Genomic DNA, 18,408 nt, shown 5'->3' with positions numbered 1-18,408 from the left:
GTTGCGCAGTTGCCGATGTCATATCTAGGACTCCCGTTAGGGGCACGATTTAAAAGTACCCATATCTGGAATGGTATTGTGAAAAGAATGGAGAGAAGGTTAACGGGGTGGAAGCGTATGTACCTTTCTAAGGGAAGTAGACTTATTCTCATTAAATCCACTCTCTCCAATCTCCCTACTTATTTTTTGTCATTGTTCTCCATTCCGATTGCAGTGGCAAAGAGATTAGAGAGGCTTCAAAGAGAATTTCTGTGGGCAGGGTTGGGAGAGGAGAGGAGACTCCATTTGGTCAATTGGGGAGTTGTTTGTTTGCCGATGAGGATGAGGGGTCTTGGGGTGAGGAGCCTTGTGTTGTTCAATAAAGCCTTATTAGGCAAGTGGTTGTGGCGATTTGGAGTGGAGAGGGACAACTTCTGGAGAGAAATAATTGGGGCGAAGTATGGTGTGACCGATGGGGGGTAGTGTACATTTGAGGATCGTTGTTCTCATGGGGTGAGCTTGTGGAGGTATATCCGACGGGGATGGAGTGTTTTTTTGGACAAACTGAAGTTTGTGGTTGGAAATGGTAATGAGATTAAATTTTGGGATGATTGTTGGTGCGGAGATCAACCGCTGAAGGAGAGATTCCCTTCTTTGCATCGCATTGCCTCAGTGTCCACTGCTATGGTGAGTGATCTCTTAGACATTCATAATGGGAGCTATAGCTGGAATATTACTTTTGGGAGGGATCTTCAGGATTGGGAATTGGAAGATTATTCGTTGTTTATGACCATTTTACATGAGGCCCAAATTCGGGTTGGAGAGAGGGATTGCATCGGGTGGAGGACAGCACAGGATGGCATTTTTTCGGTTCGCTCGTACTTTGGTTCCCTCATGGGATGTGTGAATAATTCATTCCCCTGGAAGTTGGTATGGCAGTGTAAATTGCCTCCTCGGGTGACATTCCTATTGTGGACAGTTGTGAGGGGACAGGTCTCAACGGTGGATAATCTTCGTCGTAAAGGCTTTTATGCAACCGAGTGGTGTTATATGTGCAAGAAGGATGGGGAGACGATCGATCATTTGTTCATTCATTGTGATGGTGTACGTTGGATTTGGAACAGTATACTCAGTTCACAATCTATGGATTGGGAGATGCCTTGTTGTATAGAGGACGTGATACGGGCATGGCGTAGAAAACTTCGGGATAAGGATAGCAAACTAGCATGACACCTTATCTCGGGCTGCATTGTTTGGTGCGTGTGGAGAGAAAGGAACAACCGTTGCTTCGAAGACCAAACAAAGACAAGAGAGCAGATAAGAGAAACATTTTACTTTACCTTGTATTCTTGGTTTAATGCTGTGGCTGGAAATCCTGTAGATGGGTTGTCTAATTTCATGTTTTTCCTTAATGGCTTAAAGTGATTGTACACCCCCCCTGTATTCTCTTTTAAGTAATAAAATTATTTGATTACCTATCAAAAAAAAAAAAAATCGTTCAACGTGTTTCTTCTACACTCCGTGGTTTTACATCAATTGTTAAAGTATGCAAATGGCTCACATAGTGGGTTTTCCTTGCATATAAAACTAACCAAAATAGCATTTCAGTTGACTTCCAGTCATTAATTTCCATGTGTTGCTTCTACTCTCTGTAGTTTTACATCAATTGTTAAAGTATGCAAATGGCTCACATAGTGGGTTTTCCTTGCATATAAAACTAACCAAAATAGCATTTCAGTTGACTTCCAGTCATTAATTTCCATGTGTTGCTTCTACTCTCTGTAGTTTTACATCAATTGTTAAAGTATGCAAAGGGCTCACACAGTAGGTCTTGCATGCATATAAAACTAAATTGGTTAACCAAGACTGTATATTACAAGTTACAATTCCTCATACGTGCACATATGATAGTACACGAACATAACAAATTATGTGTGAACTTTCATTCTGAAACAATAAATCCAACTGTATGATTTTTTTTCCTCGAATAACATAAAACCTGAACATTTCTGCTCAAGAAAAATTGTTCAAACCCATAAATTATATGAGGTTGTGTATAACGCATGTTATAGTTTTCAACAAGTACACTTTCGACCAAATCCCAGCATCCAACATGTACGCTTTCGACCAAATCCCAGAAAAATATAAATTTACTGAGTTCATGTGGGCATAACGCATGTATTAGTTTTCCTTCGACAAGTGTAGAACAATACAAGCAATTAGAAAACTATAATAAGAAAAATAATTAGGTTGTGTATAGCTATAATTTTATTTTTCACATTATATCTGCTCGCACTCGATTTCCATATTGCTTGAATCCATCATCATTTTTGTACCAAAAAATCTATTTAGCGCTACAGTAAAGAACTAAGTATCAACGAAAAAATAATACTCAAAATACCTTGAAAATGCAGGCTTGGGGCTTTACATCACTGCCATCTCCGCCTCGATCCACCACATTAAACGTGATCATTATAGGAACTTTAGCCGCTGATTGTAAAGGAATTCCACTGTCGACCTGAATACCTCTTACAAGTTTATTAGGAGCAGTAGGCAGATAGAGATCGTCTCCTTGCATTTGAATTTTCTCCAACTCCCTATTTCAACATAAGAAGAATTGTAAATTTGGTTCCCAATTTGACTAAAATTTCGGCTTTTGAACGTACGCAAATGAAAAGTAAATAGCGGCATATTATTAAGAAAAAGAAACACCTCCTTATGCCTGCTCGCCTTTCCTCCTTTGGAAGTGGAAAGAGAACACCAGATATTGATGTGACCTTGTCGAAGAAATCAAATTCTCTTTCAAACAAATCAAGGGCTTTAGGATTAAAACCATCAATTATACGTTGCCTAACAACTGGCAATAAATCTTGGAATGATCTATCCTGCAAAAACTAAAATAAAATGCACCAACACTACTTATGTGAGCCAATGTGCAAAACAAATAACTTTGTTATAGTAAAAACATTTCATCAAAATCAAACAGAGGTTAAACAAAATACACGGTATATACATTTACGGCGTGGATTAAACTTAACAGTTTAATGACATACTTGAAAATGTTAAAATATCCCTTCATAAATATGAGCATGCAAATGCTCAAAAAAACCCCCCGGGGGGAGGGGGGGGGGGGGATTCAGGACTACTGTTGCATTAATAAATTTGCATGCTTGGGTTTATGTTGTCCTGCGTTCAGTCAAACGCGACATTCATACACATCACTTTCCATGGATCAATGAAATAGCAGCTAAAACATATAAGCAAAATTATTACTGCGTATTTGAATAATAGGAAGCAACCAATATACTGGAATTTCATTTTTACAAGAATTCTGTAGATATTTAGGCGAAACTGGTGCGACCCGTGAACAAATCAGCTAAAATACAACCCACATAACTAGAGAATATGAAACCCTCTTCCATACAATTAGTTAATAGATGAACAAATACCTTTGCGTAGTCTGCATCTTTCCCTGGCTCTGGAACATAAGTCTCACCCTGCGATTTATTTCACATAATGCGTGTCAAACCTAGGCTAGAGCATGCTTACATTGTCCAAGAGACAATATTACTAACTCGATTACCAATTTATTGGTTAATAAAAGAACTGCCAACTTTTCACCTGTAAATGCCATATCAAAATATGGGCAAAAATATCGCTCCTTTGTGTAGCTCTGAGCAGGTATCCCTCAACTAAACTCTGAAAATTAGAATTTACCAAATTGTTAAAAAAGAGTTTGTTTTGATATTAAATGCAAATACAGAAAGCAGAACATATGGCTGTTGTCGCTTAAGTAAGGGGTGGATCAAAAGGAGAAACAACAAAATGCAGAAGATAAAATTAGATGTTACTTCCAATTAATCATTTTCTCTTTCTTTTATGGGCATGAACCAGTAATTCGTTCTCTGAAGTTCTGATTTGTTGAGAAATGTATTTCTTGCAGTAACAATGGCGTCAACTGTACAAGAATATATTTCATGTCCAAGCTTATCTAGTGATAATAAAACTATCATTTATACTGGGATAAACCTCTACAGCTTGTTTGATTATATTGTGAAAAAAATGATATTTAAATAGCAGTTCCATCGAGTCAAGAACCTACTTCATCATCATATCTTAGAGCCTGCACAAGCTGAGGCATGAAGAACGTCACACGCTCAGGGGGATAAGATTCCAACACCCTGAGAACATAAGCCATGACTCGAGGATGACCTTTATAAGACGGAGTGAGGAACTCCAGAGCCTGAGTGATTGAACAAGCTGCCCAGTGTGGCAATTGCTGCAGAAGTGAAGAATTTTCATCAACCGCCTTTGGGGTAACAAAATATGGCAAAGCTTCAGGAATGTCGCGGATCTCCAATATATGTGACTGTGACATGAAAACAAAAGCATGAAGCAAAGTTAGTCTTCCAGTGTGAATAAATCAAACAAGGAAGGTTTATTATAGAGCATAAATATCATGATGGATTTTATCTAAATTACAAGCTACAAACTATTGCTTCTGTGTCCAGTATGTTAGAAGCACGTGACCGCATAAACAAGACAATTAAAACATGCGCACACAAACATTTAAATATTGAAACTTCAACAGAACAAAAAAAATCTTATATATAACATGTACCCAATGTCAAAAATAAATTAAATTAAGAACATGAATTTAAGATATAACTTCAAGAATTTATATGCAGCTAAATTTAAACAGGTCTGGAGAACCAATAATTATTACCAGAAATAAAATCTAATATATAACAATTAAGTTGATGAACAGTATCACAAGAGGTGTGCATTAATTTCATGACAAATCTCCAAAATCCATGACTAGGAAGCATTAATCTATGAACACGACTATTATTTTAACTGTTTCATTTAAAAGGGAATAGTCAGTGAAGTTCTTATTTTCTATCAAAAGTAGCTTTTCTTCATAACTAAATAACTGATAAGCGAACTGGATAGACCACACTAGAAAATTATATAAAAAGTAAAAACATAAATTCTAGATTTCCATGAGATGATGACATCTTAATACGTTCCTTCTAGAAGTATAATGATTAGTCATTTCATCTTTTTAAAACAATATAAAGAAATAGCATCACAACGACCAGATACATATGTTAGCACAGTATGCAAGTCTGTCATTTAGCCATTTTTTTATTTTGAAGTAATTTTATGAAAAATGATGTTTTCAGAGAACGTGTAGTTAAAAAGTAGGCAAAAAGTTATGGGTCCACACATACAAAAATTTCATATGGAGAATGTGTGGTTGAAAATGAGTGGGGAAAAGTGCTTCTAAAAATACCAAAATCAAACAAGGGCTTAAATAACAAATATTCACATCTATAGAAGATTCATACTTACAAGAAAAGTAAGTGAATTGCAGAAGAGTTTTTCAAACTGACCATATTAATAAGAAGGATTACAACCATCTAATCAATATGTTAAATATTCTACTCTTACATTTTTCAGATTGACAAAACTTTACGTAAACAAACACAACCTTGAGCTAAGGGGAGCCAAATATTTGTTTTTCTAACTGTAGCAAATTCTATCAACATACTTGAACCAGCTGAGTGAGTTCAGACTTCAGAGTAGAATTTGTTGGAAATCTAGCTGCTAAAGATAGAGCAATTCGAGGATCAACAGAGAAGGCAATCCTTGCATAATCAATCCACTTCTCAGAGCTGATTTTGAGACGAGAAGTACTTTCCCTGAAAATTTCGTAATTACACAGGACGATTAAGAACTCCAACAGTGTTATCAGATTCATTAAAAGAATTCAAACATCAATTTAGAATTACTTAGGACCAATAGGTTGTGCCCAAACATCAAGCCTATCAGCCTCATGCTGGCATAGCATCAGAAGCAACAGCTGTCGCTTCTCTCGTCCAACAGTGTAGTTCTCCATCTGACCCCAGACAGGGTGACATTGATCCTTCTGCAAAAGGGAATAAAAAAGTTTGTGTCCAATATCTTCACAAACAGCATATTGTGTACACCAAAATGTGATTCAAGGGAATTTAATGTCATTCTTCTGGCAGCAAAAAGTTTCTGGATAATAAGAGCTGAAAATTTTGATGGTTCAAGTGAATTAATCTCACCACACCATTAAAAGAGCCACCATTTTCGAGCCCACGTCCTTTGGAATCATGATGGGAAGTGTCCAACCGCTCACTTAAAAGATGATGGACAAACACAGAAAGTGATTGAACTTCACTCTGAGCAAAATTGTTGTTATTCAAATCATACCATTCAGGTTCATGAGCAAACCACCCTAATGAGGCCCTGTACTTGCAAAGAAATATAATCAAGTTTTTTTCAGAACTTGCAGGAACTTCAACATTTGATGGAAAACCTATAAGAGTAAATGTCTTATCTCAATGCAACAGTAAGTAGGGAAGAGAGAATAAATATGAAAGAGACTAAAGAGTTAAAGAAGTAGGATCTTAAAAGTCAAATTAAGAACCTCGATGATAACTGTGGACATACACAAAGTTATGTATAAGACAAAACTAGAGAACTGCAGGTATACTGACACTAAGATGCACCCATTTTAGGGCAATGAAACATGTTAAGAAAATACTGTCAGTTATCACCTAAATAATGTGCCATCATTTCCAGAGTTTAATGCCACCTACATAAACAAGAAACTTGGTACTACACCTTTCAATGCAGATCAATAAAAAGGAAATTGCTAATGGCCCATTAACAACAAAAAAAAAATAGAGTGATTGTTATGAGTCATCCTTTAGTTATTTTCTGCTTCATAGTTACTAAAAATTATATTCAATATATACACGAAGATAAAAGAATAACGCTTACTTTAACTGTACAGGAATTTCACTCAAATATCCATGTGATATGAGCATAATCATCAGTTCCCTCAAATACATGATAGTACATCGAAAGATAATTGTTCATAAGAATATAGAGCAAAAAAGCATTTTGGTAGCAAAAAAAAGCATGGAATATGAGCATTAACGAGTTAATATCGAACAGTTTTTAAGGTCTACCTATAAATCCTATCTTCCAGCAACTGTAGCCCTGTTCTGAAGTTGTGCAGATTCCCCTGTGACTGGCAAGAGCAAAATTTTAGGCCAAAAAGCATGAGAGTGAAAAAGGTTCCAGTGACAGCCGGATGGCGTGAAAAATTCCAGGGCAGTTTTGTTGTCCCTTGTAGCATCCGACCAATTAACAATAGCTGCTCAACACTGTTATGCCGAACTACCTGAAAAGAGGAAAATTTTCACGAAAAGAAACACTTCATAATTTAAGTAAAATTTATATTAAGTATCAACAGAAAATTATGAAATAGAGAAAGCCAAGATAAAACAAGAATGCATACATTGATCTGCTCTGAATATTTCATACAATAATTCATTCAACATTGAAAGGAAAAAAGTCGACATGGTAATTGATAATTATAACATATACCTAAAGCCTAAATTAATAATTCTCAAGATATTACATCATCAATGAATCCAAGTTCAGCGTTCATTTTTAATAAATCCAAGGTAGCAAAAACAATATAACCTGTTAGGCAAATTTTACTACGAAATTTCTTCTTCTTTTTTTTTTTTTTTTGATAGGTCTACTACGAAATTTCATGCAGGGTCATTAGATAAAAGGAAAACAAAGACTAGGAGAATTAGCTAAGGAACGAACTTGTAGTAAATAATATAAATCACACTCTGGACAAATATTATGTGTACATAGAGGATAGAAGTGAAAAGTGGACCAGGCCATCCTGTCCAAAAAAGGTAAACGGACCCAGAAATTTTAAATTTTTTGGTCATTCTAAAAAGATAAAACGAAAAAAAATAAGAAATAATAATAATAATAATAAAAGGCCTGCAAGGGCACCTACGTGCCAGCCCTAGATGGCCCCTCCCAGTTCTACAACTCTGCTTGAACGTTAAGTTTCATATTATAGCATCGGCATACAGTTCAGGACCAGAGTAAAATTTGTTACAAAAAGAGAGCAAAATAAGGCATACATCCTTATTCTGTCCTGTCTCACCTCAAACCGATCTATAAAAAAACCAAGCCACAGTCTGTGAGCCATTATCTGTTCAACAGGATCCTTCTCGGGCAGCCGCTCAGGCTCACCAGGAGCAAGGTGAGGCCTTAACTTTGCAGCAGGTCCATAATACATCACATCAGATGCAAAAAGACCCCTCTTGGTATCAATTGTCCACAACCATGCGTCAACAAGTTCAGCAAGGACTAGCGAACCCCATTGAGGCGCAGCTGAAACTAACCATGTCCAGATGTAAACACCAGTCTCCATTGCATCCGGTGTGGTTATGTAAGCTGGACACCAGCAAAGGAGACGTAGGAGTTGTGAAAAGCCCTCAACTTTTGATTCTGAATCTGAACCCTGAGAAGAATATTTTCATCATGTTCAACAAACTAACGATTGAAATTTATTTTATTATACTGAAAGTGGAAGTAAGAGAAGTCATTTACCATATTTGAAAGAAGCAATGCAGTTGCTTGAGAACAAGTTTCACGAAATGATGATTTGTCCACTTCACAACCTTTCTCCGCATTGTTGACGAACTTCTGGAGCAGACTCACAAACCTCGAAAGTAACATCTCATTGAATGATTCATTTTTTGATTGTGGATGTTGCAGTAATGCTCCCGAACCTAACTCTGGAAGGTCAGGATTAAGACCAGAACCAACCGATGGAGGCTTATCAAGGCCACCAATGCTCTCGTATAACCTTCTCATGCCGGCAATTTCTCCAGCATGGTTACATTTTACTGTTGCACTAACCATACCAGTACCGAGCACCTCCAAATTGAAGGCATCAGATAATTTCAAGTTTCCTCCAGACGCTGCAGCAGCTGCAGCCATTACAGCAGGAATATTTGCAGTTTTTGTACCGGTCCAACAATCATTTTTACCTGTACCAATCCTTATTTCCGATAAAAGAGATACCACATCAGCTGTAGGCTGTGTTCTTTGCCATGTATCAGCTTTGCAGAGCCTTTCCTGAATATAAAAAGTTTTGGTGTTAGGAACAGGGATTTGAAAAGAAGATAGGGTAATAAAGCATTGTGTCTGAGTTGGAGATCGAGGATAGGGTAATAAAGCATTGTATCTGAGTTGGAGATCGGGGTTTCAGAAAATGGTATGAAGTCTATTGGTGAATAAGCATCTTGTCACCTTACTTGGATATACTGAACAAAAAAGGCAGATCAGCTGGTGACAATTCAACCACAGTAAAATAATCATGTCAAATTGTTTGTGCTTGGGGATCACAAACAACTTTGTCAACAAAATTCAAAATTTCAGAGAATAGACAGCAAATGCTGTAAACTAAAGGTATACCAAGAAACCCCTACAAATTCTATCCAAAAAATCAATCCAAAAGAAAGAAAGGGTGAATCGTTATTGAACCATTTTGATAGTGAAACCAGAACTGATCACATTAAGTTGATGGGACAATTCATGCAGAAATTAGTATATAGTTCATATACTTGTAACTAATGCACAGCATGTATGTTTGATGATGAACCATATGTATTTTTTCATTAACTGGAATTCAGGGCTGGCCCCACTAAATTTTCTGCATTCTGTTTGTAATTACTAAATTGCCATCTTTTGAAAAATTGCATGTTTGATGTTGAAGAAGCAAGGGAAGATTTTAAGTTGGAAAAAGAAATTCATATATTTGAAATTTGACTTCTGGATTTTCCAGAGTGAACAATGTTGGATGAATGGAGGGAGACTGTTGTGGAGCCGATACATAAGACTAATGGAGAGATTGAAGATTCTACTGACTACAGGCAAGCTACAAGCATTAGCAACAACTTTCGTTTAACCTTATGAAAAAAAAAAAGAAAAAGGAAAAAAGAAAACAAGACATGCACTAATTCGCCAGCGCTAGTGCACTACAAATTTTCAGCTTTCTGCAGATACTTTAATTCCCTCCAGCTTATAACAGACTAAAAAGAGTAACAAAGCCGTCAAGTAGGTCCATCGAACCTTTCCTTTTGTCACAAATCTCGTAAGGTGGGGAATTTAATATCCTTAAAATAGCAATCTTTACTCGTCTTTCCGTATTGGCAAAACTTTAATTTAGGACTTCTCAGTGCCCTTTCTTTTGGTATTAAGTTCATGTGCCTTACTACAAGTAAGATTGAATAGTATTGAAATTACTATAGAGCATCATGTTGTGCAAAAATTTACCGTTCGGGTATTTATTATAAAATTAAAGGGATTTATGTAGCTGACCAAAAATTTATGTGCATAAGGGTTAATTTGTCGTACAATGTTTACCCAAAAGATAAATCTCGGCTGTCTCAAAGATATGTCCATTACAAGAGGAATCCAAGTAGTTTGTCGTACAATATTTGCCCAAAAGATGAATCTCGGCTGTCTCAAAGATATGTCTATTACAAGAGGAATCCATGTAGTTTGTCGTACAACATTTGCCCAAAAGATAAATCTCGGCTGTCTCAAAGATATGTCCATTACAAGAGGAATCCATGTATTATCCCACAGGAAAACATCAAACGGCATATGCATTATCAGGGACTGAGAAAACCCATTTCCATTCTTAATATAATAAAGCAGATAAAGAAAACTGATAGAAAAGATTAAGAAAAGCAAATTTCCTCGAGGAATAAAATTATGAGCTACAACAAGGCAAATGAAATTTGCAACTGAAAGAAGCAATTGAATGGCATAGGATGACTTCCAAATAAGGAAATAAAAATAACCTGAAGAAGACCCTGACTAGTGCACGGCGCATGCGACAGTGAAACAATGATCCATTCCCGAACAATCCTCTGGTATAAAGAGCGAACACTAGCAACATAAGCAGGATCATTCACAAGAGCTGTCGGTGGATCACTATGCACTGAAAGTAGCAAAGCATCCAGACAAGAAGGATTCCACAATATCTGCATGATAGGAGCCATGGTTAGTTATTTTAGCAAGTGCAGCAACAAAAATCCAGAGAGCAAGCAATGCACTTTTACCTGAGGAAACCTATCTCTTAGTCGAGTTAATAAATTAAGTGAGATATCCCGTATATGTTCATCTCTTGAAGACAAATTTTTTATGAGAAAACAAGTATGAACAGAGAGAGTAGATTCTCTAATCTCGGCTTCTTGTCCAGTCTCAGTTGCTCGAGCTTCCTGTACCAAGTTACAAGGACCTACATCATTTGTCAGAAATAAATCTAGAATGAAAATATGGGATTGTGTCTCCATCAAAGAGCAGTTTCCTATAAAAACTACATAGTTTGGTTATTCGGTTGATTTATGTACTTCCATTTCTTTCACAAGCTAATTTATTATAAAGAAGGAAACCACCAGAAAGACAACAAAATCAAAACATCTCGCGAATTTTCAGCACAGACCCACAAAACCCCACCACATAAATGCATTCAAGAAATTATTCCCACACAATAACATTATTGTCCAGTATTCTTCTTTTTACTTTTCTCCATAAGTTGATTTGGAAAGCTAACAAACAATTGGGCTACAAGATCACAAGATTCTTTCAACAATTGAAACAAATAAGAGATCAGTGATACCAACAAATCTCATTACATACGCATGTTCATGAAATTATATATCAACAAGTTACGAAGTGAAGGGTCATGAAAATAAAAATGATTGACAAGAAAGCTTAACCAAATGCTGAATGATAAAAGTTACAAGAAGAAGAATACCAGCCACACAATTGCTGCTTCAAAAGCCTGATGGACAATAGCAGTCAAGCACTGGGAGACAGCCGGCATTAGATTGGGGCTTTTCAAGTATTCAAAGACACAGCTGAAGGCACTTCGAGACACGGTAGAACTAGGACCACCATTGAGAATGCCACCATTGCTGCTAAATCGTATTATCTCCAGGAACGCAACAGCTAAGAGATAATTTGCTTTGACACCTGCAGAAGACACGACACAGATAATTGACAACTCAAAAGGTCCTGCCAGGCTTCCCAAAAAAAGTGAAAATGTATAAAACTTTGCACTTCATTCGCCTAATCACAGATTCTTATTCTGATTTACTGAGAAATCAAACTTAACCTGAAATTGAGCTCATTGCTGAAACCTCCACTCGCCCTCCTAGAGCAGCAGAAAGAGCAGTTCTTTGACTTACAGCAGCTTTTTCATTTCCACTTCCCCGGCGGCTACCTGGGTTATGAAGAGCATTAAGTTCTAACTCATCTTCAAGCCATTTCACAGAGCTAACCACCTGAACCAATACAAAATGTTCTGAGAGCCACAAAGTCATATTTAATGAAACACAAAATAGTACTTATTGTCTTGAACAATCATAGTCAGAAATCATGAATGGTAATCATACAGATTAAGCAACGTAAACATCAAAAATAAAGAATCTTCCACATACTATCATAAACCTAGATGGATGACAGTTTCACAGTAGTTTCAGAGAAAAATTCCTTTTTACTCTGGGAAAATCTGTAATACATTCTTCCTCAATGTCGTAACCTGAAGCAATATCTTCAATTCGAAGGTGATTAAATTATGGTACCAGTAACATGAGCAAAACCTTTAAGGCAATAGCACAAATCTATAAAATACAAGTTCGGTACTCGGTTGTGAAATACATCTTCAACTTGAGCCAAATCTTGTACTATGATGAATTACATTCTCTAACATGATGGACATGAGAAAATTGAATACATAATAAGGGAGTTCACAAGCAAGATAAGCTGCCACAAGCTGAACTGGAAACAAAAGCAATACCTCAATATGTCCACAAGAACATGTAACTATTTAATTTCTGATGACATGCAATGGACAAATGCACAGGACTTTGACCATTGTTTCAACTCCTCTATTTTTGTTCCATACCAAATCCTTAAATCCAGAAAAGTATTAGATATTAAGAACCTGTGTGAACCCCATTAAAAGGCTAAGAATGCATTTAGGAATGGTAGATTGATGGAGAATATGTAGTTAAAAAATAAACAAAAGTTTCGGGTTTGCATGTAATATTGTTTTATTGAAGAATGTGTTGTTGAAATGAGAGAAAAATGTATTTTGGAAATAATGGGGATCAAACAAGGGCTGAAAATCATTTGCCCCTTTTTAAAACCCCTGAGAAAAAGAACATTAGTATGATACATTAAGTAACAGCAACAGATTATTATATTGACTCAAAATATTCAACAACAAGGTCTTAAAGACATATAATATAGATGGCTACTATTCATATAGACGGGTTGTCCAACTTTATGTCGTTTCTTTCTTGTATAAATTAATAACACACTTCCTGTGTATTATCCGTGATTAATAAAATATTTGTTTAATTATCAAAAAAAAGAAAAAAAAAAAAAAGACAAATAATACAGATGGCATCCCATGTTGCTCGTTTCTTGTAATATTTTTGGTTGGAGTCAATATTAGGTCAAGTTGAGCCTAATCTTCAAGGACAACTAGACTGGCCCATTGAATGTACTATATCAAATTTGCAGACACATAACCAGAAACACTAATTAAATGTTAAAGTAAGGGATAGCAATTCCTTTTTGTGACGAGGATAAAATGCTGCAAATACCATCATGAGAGCCAGGCATTTCGCAAATATACTCAGCAAATTGTTAATAACACTCTAACAAAGAGCAGTAAGAACAAATATTCATGACAAATCACGTTTAGAGCTCGATGATCATGAAATTCAATAAATATTTAAAACAATGAAATACACAAAGGCGCAAAAATATCTATACATGAGCATAGGTGAACATACAAACATGAAGAAACATCGACATATCTTGGTTTGTATGCAAATAGTTTAGCGCCCATGATCAAGATCACACAATCAGATCTGGAACAGATACAAGAATGCCCATAGAAAATAATTGAAGCATTGAAATGAGTACATATTTGTTCGTGTGTGTGTGTGTGTGTGTGTGTGAGAGAGAGAGAGAGAGAGAGCAAACTACAAACAAGCTTAAAGTCAAATCCGAACCCTAAAAGTTTCTGTGATCACAGCAGGTATGCAATAGATTTATAAAGACTTTTTTCAACTCAGCTTACAAGAGGTGGGGTCCCTTGAGAGGTGCGTTGAACAGCAGATAACCACTGTTCGTTCCACATATATGGTCCACCAACTGCTTGTAGTGCAATAGCACCCATGCTACCCACGCTATTAAGTGACGTGGAAACTGACTTTGTCCCAGTTGGTATTTTCTGTATTGGAGGTGCTAACCCAAAAAGAGCAATGTAGAACCACAAATTCCGAAATAGCTTTAGGAGCGAAGGTTCTACACCTACACTAGGATCAAAATCAGAACATATTTCTGCCACCGCAGGGAGTAGAGGCCCAAGGAAATCTGCTCCACTCCTGATAATGTTTATGTCAATAGGAATTTTGCCGAAAAATTTAATCCAACAAGATTACAACCAAACAATTTTACACAACTCTACCTTCCACTTTTCGACTCAGCAGCCAAGCCTACATCTGAACACAGTGACAGCAAACGATGACGATATTCTGAACGCAATTTAGTAGTCGTAATGCCTCTGGCAATCAACAAAAAGCCTGCAGGTAAAGTCTAGAATGTAATTGAACCAGTTAGTATCAATACAATTAAAAAAAAAAATTATTGTCCCAAACTTCATGATCATTATCAACAATTCAAAATCCAAATGTACCTCAACACGTTCCGTTGTGGCTTCAGGTGCCTGGGTTCTACTCTCAGCAGAGCCAACAATGGAGAGTTTACCCAAGTAGCTCCGAATAATGAGAACAATAGCTTCACGGTAGGACTTCTCGAAACCTAAACTTGCCATGCGAGAAACAGCATCGAGAAGCTGCAGAAACTCAACAAAAGAAGGCTGAGAAACCATGCGAGATTCAATTTGAGCAGTAGTAAATGAATGATAGAATAGATTCCCTAATAAACGACCTATTAAAGAAGCTTAAAAGAAGAAAAATTCAATTATATTAGACATTCAAGGGATAGGTTCATACTCGAATTCTCAATAAGCCAGGAGTTGAAGCATCACCCTCTTCTAAACTTTCAATAAATAAGGGCAATATCAAGTCAACCAGTTCAGGCTTGTTAACAGCAACTGTTAACTCAGCTAGCAAGCGTATAACATTCAGCTGCAGAGCTGGCACTGCCTGCTTCTCTTTTCCATCCTGAAATCATACAGGTATACAAGAATACAAAAGATTATACAATATTAGCCATAAAAATAATAGAACAGAAGCAGAAAAATAAATGGGCATTTAGACCTCCCAAACTGAGACTTAAACAGGCCAGAAGAAATTGGATAAAAGCAGAAAATCTCATGCTTTAAACTATTATACCCTCAGCAACAACTAAAACTATACATAGTTATCAACATTTTACTCAATCTCATCAACTGTTTAAGCTACTTGCTAAAATAAAGGGAATGATAATATCAAGATTCATATCATCTGCAAACGATCATAAATAGCTATTATATTGGAAACACAATCAATTAATTGAACATATTGTGTCTTAATGACCTAAAAGACGTGTTTCCTTCTGTTCCAATTGTCAGTTTACATCCATAACTTTTCCTCTAAATTGCTAATGCCCTTGGCCATTTGCAATATATAACAAGAATAGTTTCTATCTAAGTTACTCCAACATTAGATCCTAAAGTAATCTCATTTACACATGGTAACCGTTTTAAAAAATGTTTCTTTCATAATAAACCATATTTAAGCAAGCAAATCTCTAAGTCTTCATTTTTTTTTTCTAACTGCTTGTTTTCTAGTATACCACAAATCACACATTATAATTCAGTTTCAGCCTACCATATTTAAATTTACATAATTCAAATATCTAGACCACAACTTATCAGTTATTCCAACTCCAACAGATTCTTAATCCCCACCATAGTTTTTTAAGTTTTTCCATATCGATATTCAACATGAGCTTATGCAAACGCAAGTTGACCAAAATTCACATGTATCACCAACAATCAGCTTAAGCTTTGATAAGAACCTTTCTTTTGTTTCAAAAGGACATCTAGCCAATATTCTTGCAGATCAGTCCTTGAGATATTGTAAACCAGAAAACTCATATCAACGATAATGCCTTTCTTTCTGCAGGCTAACTTGCAAGACCTCTAGGTAGTGAAACCAACATTTCAACCAACAGTCGAGGATGGCATAAAGAGCAACGTGATTTCACGAATTCAAAGAATTAGTAACTATTGTTAGACTTAATCACAAAAGACAGAAGCACTTAGTCTGTTGTTTATAAGTAAATAGTAACAACAAATAATACACTGAGATGGTAAAGAGAAAATGAGTGGCTGATGAAGATGACAATGACAACTTCAACAGTGATGAGAAAAACTATGTAATATCTAACAGTCGCGATAATAATAACCTCTAAATTTACTAAATGAAGCAACTGTAAGTATAACAAACCTCTTCCTCATAATCATTTCTTTCACGAACATTCGTAGCCAGTCCCATAATAAAAGTGTCTACGGGAGACCGGTCCTTCGTCCATCCAAAGTAAATTATCTCACAGCATGTTTTCAAGACACTCTCGAACATTACCCCCGGGCTGCTGCCCCAAGTGTCTGCCTGTTTGTTAAAAATGGTAAGAAAGTACAAAAATCATTGAACAATCTCAGCAATTAAAGAAAAACATCAATTCAACAAAAGCAATAATATACCTGAGCACATGTAGCTAGAACAAGGGGTTTAAATCGAATGAGTAGAATACGAAGCAGCTGACCACCACGAGTGACAGCAGCTTGGGAAATCCCAGCTAGTAATGAACTAAAGAGCACTTCACATGCCCTTAATTTCCGCCAAACTGAGAGCAAGCATGCCTCCGAAGCCTCTATCAACAATGCAAGAGCTCCATGCAACAATCTCTTTGATGACTTACCTTCCGCATCAAGAGATGGAAGAGCCTTAATTTGCAACCTTGCTGCTGCTTGGTAAACAGACAGCTTTGAATTAATCCTTACTTTCAGCAATTGCCCTTGCTCCGCCCAATCATTCTTCCTAATCTGCCCACGTAACCAAACCATTGAAACCATCAGTTTTCATCCTTGTCTTGAGTAAAGTTTCTAAATTTCCCATGAAACCCATATAAAAGAATATGCTCATTAAATTTACTTACCTTTAAAAATATTAGAATTGATTGAAGTTGCTCCTTGGCTACACCTCTCACATGCTCCAAAAGCATCGGATCAATGGTCACTTTATCCAACAAGTGTCCAATTAATTTGAAAGCAATCTCCTGTTTTCCAAGGCTCTTTACAGACTCCTCCTCAAAGAATGCCAAGGCCTTCTTATAAACAGAGGCATCATTCAACCCCATAGTCCCGTCCATTATATCCATGTTGCTCTTCCATGTTAAGCTACTACCTCCATTCACCATAATACCTCTCGATGATGACGCCTCATCCCTTGAAGCCACACTACTCGTTGACCCAGCTGAGGCAATACTGGTATCATTACCCGGAGACTGATGGTGATTCACGCTAATAGGAGAGCTCTGGGCCGAAGTCGTGTCAGGGGTTATAGAAAGCGCCTCCCTTGGAGAACTCGGTATGGCAGAGATTTCAAACCGGTCCAAAAGAGTAGAAACCAAATTATTTGCGTCAGAGGGTTGAATTGGAGGAAAATTCAAGCATAGAGCGTTCAAGAAAATCCTAGAAATTTCAGAATCCGAATTATTTATAGTGTAAATCACAATTTCCCCAGTGAATCCCGCAACATCTGCGGCAAAATCAGTGGATAAGTCCGCAGCTCTGTAGATACAATTCAATAAATCATTAAAAAACGTAGAAATGGAATCCTTGGAAAATGATTGGGGCCAGAACGAAGGGTTAAAAGAGGAGGGAATTGAGCGGTAAAATCCGAGGAGAAGAGAATTGGGGGTTTCATGAGCGTGGTCAGGGCATTTGGAGAGGAATCGCGCAACACCAAGTATGGCATTAAGCTGCGACCTCGAAACCCTCGGCGATCCGGTCAGTAAAGACTCCGGCGACGGGCAACGGTTGCAAATCCAGGCGAGTTTTTCCGAGAATTGAGCCGGGTTTTGCGCGATCAAATCGCAAAGCTCCAATAACGACTCCATTCAGAATCTACACCAGAAACCCAGCTCCAATTTTGCAAGATCTCAAAATCTCATTTGATTGGAAATGCATAGAACGGAATGACAACTTTTAAACAGCATACTATATGCAAATGCGATTCGAATGATTGTTGAACTTAGGGTTTAATAAATGACCCGGGAGGATCTATGTTCTTGATAAAGCGGTGTCGTCACGTCGCTGTTGTTGCTGCTCCCCGTCTGAGCGTCGACTTTGTTGAGCAGTTGAAGGCACATCTCGCGCCTCTCTTTGTTTTCGGATCCTTTTGTTTTTCTACAATGTCTTCAACTTTATTTATTTGTTATTTATTCAGAGGATCTATGATGACTTGACTCTTG

General features: G+C 36.9%; 1 protein-coding gene across 2 annotated transcripts in view; it reads right to left on the bottom strand.

The window, feature by feature from the left end:
• LOC111394608 (phosphatidylinositol 4-kinase alpha 1) overlaps window positions 1-18,354 on the bottom strand; it is a 28,509-nt gene extending 10,155 nt beyond the window's left edge. The window contains exons 1-22 of one of the 2 annotated variants that reach the window (XM_023020511.1): window positions 17,092-18,354; window positions 16,637-16,978; window positions 16,383-16,544; window positions 14,943-15,113; window positions 14,624-14,782; window positions 14,396-14,523; window positions 14,006-14,312; window positions 12,026-12,194; window positions 11,666-11,883; window positions 10,968-11,126; window positions 10,707-10,889; window positions 8,443-8,973; window positions 7,994-8,353; window positions 6,987-7,201; window positions 6,075-6,258; window positions 5,775-5,911; window positions 5,534-5,684; window positions 4,082-4,348; window positions 3,601-3,678; window positions 3,429-3,476; window positions 2,692-2,873; window positions 2,381-2,576 (exon numbers count right to left, since the gene is read on the bottom strand). In XM_023020511.1, the coding sequence (XP_022876279.1) occupies window positions 2,381-2,576; window positions 2,692-2,873; window positions 3,429-3,476; window positions 3,601-3,678; window positions 4,082-4,348; window positions 5,534-5,684; window positions 5,775-5,911; window positions 6,075-6,258; window positions 6,987-7,201; window positions 7,994-8,353; window positions 8,443-8,973; window positions 10,707-10,889; window positions 10,968-11,126; window positions 11,666-11,883; window positions 12,026-12,194; window positions 14,006-14,312; window positions 14,396-14,523; window positions 14,624-14,782; window positions 14,943-15,113; window positions 16,383-16,544; window positions 16,637-16,978; window positions 17,092-18,054 (5,310 nt within the window). In that variant the 5' untranslated portion in view covers window positions 18,055-18,354. The remainder of the gene's footprint in view (window positions 1-2,380; window positions 2,577-2,691; window positions 2,874-3,428; window positions 3,477-3,600; window positions 3,679-4,081; window positions 4,349-5,533; window positions 5,685-5,774; window positions 5,912-6,074; window positions 6,259-6,986; window positions 7,202-7,993; window positions 8,354-8,442; window positions 8,974-10,706; window positions 10,890-10,967; window positions 11,127-11,665; window positions 11,884-12,025; window positions 12,195-14,005; window positions 14,313-14,395; window positions 14,524-14,623; window positions 14,783-14,942; window positions 15,114-16,382; window positions 16,545-16,636; window positions 16,979-17,091) is intronic. The other variant, XM_023020512.1, reaches the window with a different exon arrangement.
• Between the last annotated feature and the right edge of the window lie 54 nt (window positions 18,355-18,408).

The sequence above is a fragment of the Olea europaea genome, chromosome 5 (assembly GCF_002742605.1).
Source record: "Olea europaea var. sylvestris chromosome 5, O_europaea_v1, whole genome shotgun sequence".
Taxonomy (NCBI): domain Eukaryota; kingdom Viridiplantae; phylum Streptophyta; class Magnoliopsida; order Lamiales; family Oleaceae; genus Olea; species Olea europaea.
The sequence above is the reverse complement of the archived record's forward strand: the minus strand, read 5'-3'. Positions and strand labels throughout refer to the sequence as shown.